Below are 9679 nucleotides of genomic sequence, written 5' to 3'. Positions count from 1 at the left end.
TTTTTTTTTTTAAGATTTGAAAGCATCTGAAAAACATGCAAATTGTTTGAAATCCCTGCATGGCAAATTCAGACAGTTTGCGGGCATCATTCAGATGTCTGCCAAGGACAGTGCGGAAGCCTCTCCCTGAGGCGGATACGGTGGTGTGCTGGGAGGTCCTGGCCTCTGCCTATCTCACACTGGATGGCAGCCCAGGGCTCTGTGTGGTGGTCACAAACAAGGCATTGTTATCTGGAAGGGAGGGGACTGTGGAGTTCCCGTTGGTTGGGGAACAACTCAGCTTTAATTTTTCCAGATACTCTGCGTGTACGGGCTTGTGACATTGGAGAACTTTGATTGCATCTTCTACTTTGAACCACTCTCTCTTCCTTCCTAGAAAATAGTATGACATGGGTTACTATTATAATCAGCTTTTAAAAAGTAAACAAGACCTACTGATAATAGCTCCTCACTCCCCCAGTGTGATGTCTTTGTATATTTAGAAATGGCTTATGGCAGGGCTGGGGAAGATAACTCAGTGGCTTAAGTGCCTGCCTGGCAAGTGTGAGGTTCCAAGTTCAATCCCAGTAGCGAAAAAAAGGCTTATGGCTTAAACAACTAATCAAAAACTTAGGTTAAAACAAAAACAAAAGGGGTCGGGGAAATGGCTCAGTAGAATAAGCGCTTGCCTGGTAAGCTCAAGGGCCTCAGTTCAATCCCTGGTTCTGCCAAAAAAAAACCCCAAAACAAAACAAAACAAAAAAGATAGAAATTGGATATAATAGTGAGTGAAAAAGAATTCAGATACCAAAAAGAACTTACCTATATTAACAGAATCTTCCCAATCTTCTAATATTTCAGTGACTGTAAGAACATAAACATATGTTCTGTGCTTTCGGTCTTGGTTCTGCTTGAATATATAAAAAGAAAAAGCATTTTAATTTACAGGTGCCAGCTGTAGATGTACTCTCAAGGGGTGTGTGTGGCATACTCCTGAGCTTGCTATGCTTCCTGGCCTGGCCAAGAATACAGTCAACGTTTCTAGTACAGAAGAGAATCTACAGAAATACTTAAGGCAGCTACTGAAGCCTCATCACTGATGGTGAAATTAGCTCCCAATAATCAACTTCTAAAATTGTGATATATGTATATCCTTTCTTAAGATGTGAATGGAATCTGAGTAAGAACTGCACTCTTGGGGGCTGGGGAGATGGCTCAGTAGAATAGGCACTTCCCTGGAAAGTGCAAGGGTCTGAGTTCAATCCCCGGTTCCGAGAAGAAAACAAAAAAAAACTGCACTTCTGTTTCTTTTATTGAGCTTATTATATCTAACCTTTCAACGCTCTTGACAAGCTGCTTCTGCTGAGAACTGTCTACAGCAGACATTCCTGTTAAGAGCACTTGGGGGTCACCAGCTGCTTACAAAGCACAACCAGGTCCGCTGTGGCTGTTACTAGGTCACTCAGAATGAATGAATTTTCCTTTTTCCTACCAGTTCAGTAGGGATGAAACCTAAAGTACTAATATTTCGGGTTTTTAAGAAATGAAATAGGCAGAGCCTGGGCTGACAATAGTGTAACAAGGCTTGTTTTGTTGTTTTGAAATGGCCTCACTGTGCAGTTTACACTGGCTGCAAACTCATCAGCACCCTCCTGACTCAGCTTGCCAGATGCTGGCCACAGGTGTGGCCACTACACCCAGTGAAAGAAACACAAACTGGTCTTCAGATGCTGAAGAATTTTTTAACACCCCCCCCCCCCAACCAGGGATTGAACTCCCCTGCAACCTTGTGCTATCTCCCCAGCCCTGAAAACTTTTTTTAAAAAAATCTTTATCATTTGTTATAGGGTCTCGCTATGCAGCTCAGACTTGTAGTGACCCTCCTGTATCAGCCTCCCAAGGATTGGGATTATAGGCATACGCGGGGTGGCATGGCATGCAATTCCGGGATCAAACACAGGTCCTTGTGTTTGCCAGGCAGGCACTTAGACCACCAAGCTATTTCCCTGGGCCCAGATGAAGGCTTTTTAAATATAAATTCTCACTAAAGTTCAGTCATCTGCTATAGTCTTAGGTTTCAAATAACTTCCTTTTCACTTTTTTGCTATAAATAGCTTGAGCAACCTACTGGAATTGTTATGGTTTTGGGAAGGAATAAGAACAGCAATAAGACACAGGCACCTGTCACATAAAAACATTTTATCATTTTTAAGAATCAATGTTCTTATTTTTAATATTTACCAAATCAGTGTATACTGTAGTATATTCACTAGAGTAAAGGACTATTCTAATTTTCACTCAAATTTTCTGAGGTGATAGGTACATTGGAGTGACTCTTTCTATTGAACAGTATTTGAGACAGATGTAGTAGCATGTGGCTGTCATTCCGGCTCTGGGAGGCTGAGGCGCGAGGACTATTGTGAACTGGAGGTCAACCTGAGCTGCTGGTGAGTTTAAGGCCAAGCTGAATTAAATAGGGAGACCCTGTCTCACCCTTTTCCTCCAAAACAGTGTATGTGATACATTGTTACTTCCAGTATTACAAGCCTTAGGAGTTTTCTTTAAAGGCCTTGTCACTATGGAGACAAATGGGTCACTTGTATCAGTATTTGAATCAGAGGAATCTCAGTAGTTTTCAATTTAACCAGGAGATGGTGCTATGAAACTGGGTAAAATAAGTGCTCGATCTTGGAAAAGTGAACACCTGCAAGAACTTTATTACTGTATTCTAGTTAGTCATTAATTCTACCAAGTGCTACACAATTTGGATTTTTATTTTTACAGTCATAAAATCTTAAATTTGTACTATCCAAGAAGACTAATACTTTAATTATCATCTTGCAAAAGATACCCATGTTTTGGCATATTCTATGTCCGTATCTGAAATACATTGAGAATTCCTAAGTCTGGGCACCTAAGCTCTTATCTGTCTTCCAAGTGGCACCTGACATTTCAGATTCCCTCTGTAAATTCCATTTTGCCCTCAGTAAATAAACACTGTATGTAAGAGAATTCTATTCTTTCACTATCTACTCTGGTTTGGTTTTGTGTGTGATGGGGTCTGGCTATATATAGTGCAGGCTGGCCTCCATCTGGCTGCATCTTTCCCTCAGCATCCAAGTGCTGGTGTGTACCACCCTGCCTGGCTGAAACTGACTTTTGTGTCTCCCTACAGTCTTGTAAGTCACTATCTTGTCTAATATTATGTACTGAAGGCAGTGGGGGAAACGGCCCAAGTATCCCCAAGCAGCCCAACCCTCAGGTGACTAGGTGTTCTGCCCCTCAGGTATAAGCAGTGTGCTCTGGACATTTTGCCCCACTCCAGTCAAACAGTGAGTCACCACCACCAGTCACACATGACACTGATGGCAGATGTGAAGATTCCATGCTCTTACCTTTCTTAATTCTGATATCAGTTTGCCTACTGGCAGTTTTCTTTTTTTTTTTTTAAAGAAAAACTACTGTTAGCCAAATGAGGATTGATTTTGTAACTCACCTCAAATATTCCTAGGAGCCTGCCCAATTTTCCTCTGACTCCTGCCTATCAAAATAAAATGCAAAATAATTAATTTTTCATAATGACACATTTACAAGTTATATTCTGGATCTTTCAGTTTTTTACTTTAAACAGATCTTCCTACACCAAGTCACTATCTTCCAGCTTTTGTGAAGATTGCTGGCTGTGGTTTGGTATGCTTAAATGACAAGATTTAACAAAAATTAGACTACCAACTTCGGTCAAACATCAGGTATGAAGGGCACTCTGCCTTCTAACTGAAGGCCTTCCTCTGTCCCAGTGGTGCAGGTCTATGTTCTCACCAGCTCCCTGGAGGCGTGCTTCCCGAAGGAAGCTACCACATCTGCAAATCCTTCCCTGATGTGCAGCACAGCCCTTAGAGAGGACAGGCAGCGCCCGAGGCCCTGGGGACTGCTGCTGCTCACTTGCATTCTGTTTTGTCTGTGAAAGTGACAGACAACGAGCAGATGAGGCCTTGTTTTTTCTGTGTATGCAGCTGTGCCACATGTACTGACTGAACTTCAGGATCAACAGGTACAAGAGAAGTAATTTGCTCCTCACTGATTTCAGAAGTATAGCACATGATTAATGTCTGTGCAGTCCTGTTCAAAGCAATGTCATGTTACACACTCACTGCTGATCAAACAAATCTAATTAACAGGAAGTTAGGTGCTAATACAATTTTTGGGAACTTCCACACTGATTTTAGCACTGTGTATTTTACTAGGTTGAAGAAATATCGATTTAGAAAAATGCTACCTAAGGTCACATGCCTAAGACATTGAACTGAACCACAAAAAACAAAGAAAACCATTGCTGTGCTTTCCCCCTCCCCCAAGTATTCCATAGTGAAGTCCCTCACCTCCTCATACACTTCCCTCACAGCTGCGCCGCCGGGCTCCTCCTCAGGCTCCATTCCTCCTCCTGGCACGATCCACTGGTCTGGGTACCGACTGCTACTCACCAGCAACACCTGCAAGACCCCCACAGCCACATTCTCAGCCTGAGAAGTCCTATGAACACAATACCCTTAAGTCTGCAGGCTATGGCTCATGCCATGACAAGGCTTCAGTGATGTCAGAACTACTAAGTTTTCATGTTATAACATAGAGAAGCACCTGGGTGAGGTGAAACATCCCTGAATCCCAGCACTTGTGAGGCTGAGGCATAATAATTGATGAACATCTGAGGCCAGCCTGGAAAATCCAGCAAGATGCTGTCTCCAAATAGCAAGTTAAAATCAGAATTCAAATTAACATGGCCATCTCCACTAAATCATTCTGTACCTAAAGAAATAATTTAAAGTACCAGATTCAATTTAGTACAACTTTCTAATTTTTGGATGTTAAAGGCTAAAGCTAAAGCCAAAGGCATTCTTAAAAGCTCTAGAGTTGAATGCACTGAAGTTTGTGGTCAGGTCAGTTACAAACTTAAAGAACCTAGTTATCCAAAAATAAGGGTCTGTCTTGAGGCAGGACACTGTTCTCTCACCTGTAAGATATGAGAGTGCTTGGAAGATGGCAGAAGCTGTGTACAAACAACTAACAGCTTGTTCTGTTCGCATGAAGTGGAAGAGATGCCTTACCAATGAGCAAACGCTCCACTGGAATAGTCAGCTGTCCCTTACACTGTGGAAGGGGCTGGCAAAATATAAGCCACTACTTGATTCTGGGGAGCTACGAAGGTGAGTTTCACGGTTTTAGATTATGTAACATTCACGTTTCAGTGACCATTCATGGACCTATTCCCGTTAGAATGCAGTCACACCACTGTTACAAGTCTGGCCACTTCTGTACTGCAGCAGAGCGGCTGTGACGTGGACATTTATCTGCCTGACTGTGTATAGAACAAGCTCTTGGGGCTCTGTCTACGTAAGTCCTCACTGACAAAACACTCCACTGGCTTATCACAGACAAACACCCTAGGTGTTAACTACTTAACAGCACATGAAACAGTGTTACATTTCTATCTTATACATGAAAAGCTGTGTATGATAAACTGATTATGAAAGCAAACAGAGGTCTTAACCAATCTGAACATGGTGGAGAGTCACCATCCATTGTCTTATTAAATGGTTCTCCCTAGAGCAACACACCAATATTAGACAACTTCATCTGCAATGTAGGTGCGGTTTTTCTCACCTGCACACCAGCAGTCCACCTCCCCAGCTCTCTCCCTGTGACCCCAGGGTTGACAGCCAAGGAAGCTAACAGCAGCTCAGCAGCCCCCTAAATCCACAAAAGGCTGAGCTGCGTGTTCCCGTGCACTCCCTCATTCCATAAAAAGCAGCACCTTCCCTATGGATACACCTTTGCCTCACAGCAGCAATCAGGTACTGTTCAAGGGCCAGCACAACTTCTCTAATTCTGGGCCTGGACAGGACTCTTGCTTCAAAAGTAAACAACTGTATCATTCCTTCAAGCATGTAGGTGGCACACAACAGTGGCAAATCCAGAGACAGCACTGTATGTTACCATATGATGACAAAGGAAAGTACTAAGACTGTCTTTGGGGGCATTAGAAAGTCCAAATAACGATACTGGTAAGGTGAAATGTAATGAAATTTTAGTGAAATGAAATGTAAATTTAAGCCTTATATTAAGGTTTAAGTATTAGCAACAGGATGTAACGTGTTCCTACCAGCTTGAACCACTGCTAATACATGCATGATTGTCCCATTGTGAATGTGTTGTCAAAATTAGAAACTAAAGTGCCAGAGTTAAAGCAAATCTACTCTATCAGAAGACACAAGTTTGGACTAGAAGGCATCTGTGACTGTACTGATCATAACTAACATCTCAATCCCTGGTGCTTCTCAAATGCTCCATTAATTCCCTTGCCAGGCATGGCTAGTCCTGTGGGAGGTGTCTGTGAGAAGTCTCTGTCCTTGTAGGCCTGGCAGGGCACAGCAAACACCTCAGACATGGGCTGAAGCCCTCCTGCTGGCCATTCCAGTGTTCCGTCCTCAGCCTACTGAGGTGGACACACTTCAAGACCTAGGCTTGTCCCAAAGGCCACCAGCTGTGCTTGGCTTATAATTACTCAGAATTAATGCTAACAGGAAGGCAAAAAGAGACATCCCAAAGAGTGCAAGAATGTATTAAAAGTGGGCTAAGAAATTAAGCATTAGAGCTGGCCAAATAGCTCAGTGGACTAAAGCGTCTGCTCAGGCAGTATAGTGGCTGGGTTCCATCCCTGGTGTGCTGTGCCAACCCTGCTCCCTGGGGCGTGTTGAGCAGGCAACTGAGACTGGGTGTGGTACCGCACACCTGTAACCCCAGCGCTTGGGAGGCTGTGAACAGGAGAATCACTAGGAGTCCAATCTGTGTAGTGAGACCCTGTACTAAATACATTAAAAAAAATTACTGTAAAAGTTTGAAAAAGGAACAATCGAACAAAAGGCTGCCATGGTTCTTATGTTCAAAAGTTCTACTTTAAATGAGTTGAAACTGCAAATCATTTCAAAACCTTTGTATTTTATCAAAGAGGCTGGGCTATTGGTGTGAAACATGGTAGAGAACTACAGGCCATGAGCAGTAAAGGCCTGAGTCTATACACCAATCCCCACACAATAAAAGGGTTCCTGAGGACCTATGGTAATCTGTGGCCCTCTCAGGACAGGCTGGCTGCTGTTCTCTAACTTCACCTTCCCCCCACTCCCTCCCACCATTTCTAGATCCCTTTCCTGTTTGTAAAAGATCTCCTGTTTCCTACTATCTAGCTTTTATTTTGCCTTTATTTATGCTCTTGAGGTTGTTTTAGGATAAGGCCTATTTAGCTCAGGCTGGCCTTGAAATCATAGTAACCCTCCTGCCTCAGCCTCTCCAGGTGCTGGGGTTACAGGGCGTACCACCACACTGAGTTTCTCAAGAGAAGCCATGCAATATTAAAGCTTGTGTTTCTAATTTAGTTCACCTGACATTTCGGTCATTGGGGGGGGTTGGTCTCAGTGCATGGCTGGGTAAAATTCTTACTATCCAATTCTGTGCTCTTTAAGCACCCTCAATGATCACCTTCCTAATAGGACAACATAGTTGTGGCTAGCCACTGGGAAAACAGAGCATTAGTAGAGGAATTCCAAAGCCATCAGTATGCAAAATGTTAAGAGTTCTGAAAAATAAAATGCAGTGGTATGTACACAGGGCAATGACCATTATAACCCCAATTCTCCATGATAGTCTTTAAGAACTACATTTATGTAAGATTAATGTTGGGAAGCACATTAGTATAGTCTCTGTTTGCTTTTCTGAACATTTAAGCACCAAAATTTGTTTAGGGCAGTGTTGCTGGGAACTAAACCCAAGGCCTTCAGAGCTACATCCCTAGGCCTTTTCTGCTTTGCACTTTGAGACAGGTACTGCTGTAAATCTCTAAATTGCCCAAGCTAGACTCAAACTTGCTGGGCTCTGCCTCACCCTCCCAGAGGTCTTAATGACCACAAGCATGCCCCGCTTTAAACTTCAGAGTTGAAAATTAAACTTTTCTATAAAGGAGATTAAGATGTGATTAAGTTTTCTTCCACAAGCCAGAGATATGGAACACTTGAAGGACCCAATTTCACCCTCTCATAAATTGTTCAGAAAACCTATAAAATAGATCTCTACAAATGCTGAGGAAGACTTCACCTAAGATAGCTATGATGGCACACACCTATAATCCCAGCACTGAGGAGGCTGAGCGGGGAGGATTGCTTCTGGTTCCAACCAGGCTACATAGAGAAGACCCTGTCTCAAAAACCCAAAAACCAACCAAAAAAGATACAGCTTAATCCAAGAATTTAACATGTCACGAATCCCTTGACATTCTAAGACAGATTGAATTTAATCAAAGGATTAACTTCAAATTCACCTATCAATTTAACTGTTACCTAAACTCTAGGAAAAGACATAGGTGACTAGCTTAAAAAAGAGATCTTCTAATACCCACACTTTTGGTGATGGTAGATTTCAAGCCTAGCATTTTAACTAAGCCTCCTCTACTGATCTGGACTGATAGCTGTTTGGATGAAACATGCCCCAGTCCTGCCTATAAGTCAGCCTGTCCCGAACCCTGCTACTTTGGGACTTCTCATATATTGAGGATGTAGAGTTGCACATCACACTACCATAGCATCATGGGTAAGATTGAATATAATTAAAAATTGAGTTTCTCAGCCCACTAGTCATGTTTCAGGCATTGATTGGACACTATGGCTCTATAGCTCCAGAAAGATTTGCCCTGGTGACTTATTGTCCAAGAACCCTAACATTGTGACCATCAAGTGTGTTTTTCCAAAAAATGATTTAACTAATTATTTAGTATGTGTGATTTTAAAAAATGACCAAATTAAGGAAAAAATGGAAATAAAGCTTTTGTGTATAAAGGAAGAGGGGCTGGAGGGTAGGAAAATGGGAAAAAGAAGAATCAAAGTGTACCATGTACACGTACAAATTCCCCAGCTGAAATGTGATCATTCTATATATCCAACATGTACCAAAACTTTAAAACATGATAAAAATAGCCAAGCTGCTAACTTAATAAAGAGATCTGGATAGGTGTAGCATGGCTTTGAAAACCAGTGTGCTTTATTAAGTATGTCCTTACTTGTCCTGAATATTCCATTAGCAGTCCAGTGAGAGCCAGGCTGCGCTGGGGGCAGGAGGGAAGGTGGTGATTAGGAACAAGATCAGAAGAATGAACAGGACGAGGGCAAAGTCTGCAGGATGGAGCCCGGATCAGCAGCCTGAGCAGAGCGGAGGACAATCTAGACTGCCCCTCTGGGCCCCAGAATAAAAAGGACCAAGTTTCTATTTGGAGGTTCTATGGACTAAACCTAGTGCAATCACACTGAGTTACATTCTTAGCCTTTTTTATTCTGAGACAATATCTCATTGAATTGCCTGTGGGCCTAAGTTTATAGTCCTCCTGTCTCAGCCTCCCAATGTGCAGGGTTTACAGGCATGTGCTACCATACCCAGGTGAGAGGCAAAGTTTAAGGCCAGTTAAGGAGTGGGCAGAGTGACTCTGTAAACTCGCTGAAGTTTACCATGGGCATAAGCAAAGGCTCTGGATGCACACAAACCATCTCTAACACGAGACTGATCCAAATGATTGAAAAATTGACATTGTTTCAGGAGATGTCCATATTTTTATCAGGCAAACTACAGAGGACAGTGACTCCTTAGGCAGGGGGTTAAAATGAAC

At 42.6% G+C, this 9679-nt stretch overlaps 1 protein-coding gene across 2 annotated transcripts in view; it reads right to left on the bottom strand.

Annotated features, from left to right (window-relative positions):
- Positions 1-9679, bottom strand: part of Nudt4 (nudix hydrolase 4) — a 25291-nt gene continuing 15612 nt past the window's right edge. Inside the window, exons 2-5 of one of the 2 annotated variants that reach the window (XM_004623789.2) lie at positions 4359-4469; positions 3476-3520; positions 802-889; positions 1-372 (exon numbers count right to left, since the gene is read on the bottom strand). In XM_004623789.2, the coding sequence (XP_004623846.1) occupies positions 170-372; positions 802-889; positions 3476-3520; positions 4359-4469 (447 nt within the window). In that variant the 3' untranslated portion in view covers positions 1-169. The remainder of the gene's footprint in view (positions 373-801; positions 890-3475; positions 3521-4358; positions 4470-9679) is intronic. The other variant, XM_004623790.2, reaches the window with a different exon arrangement.

This window comes from Octodon degus, unplaced genomic scaffold, assembly GCF_000260255.1.
Source record: "Octodon degus isolate 3935 unplaced genomic scaffold, OctDeg1.0 scaffold00004, whole genome shotgun sequence".
NCBI classification, from domain to species: Eukaryota; Metazoa; Chordata; class Mammalia; order Rodentia; family Octodontidae; genus Octodon; species Octodon degus.
This window is presented reverse-complemented; position numbering and strand designations above follow the sequence as displayed.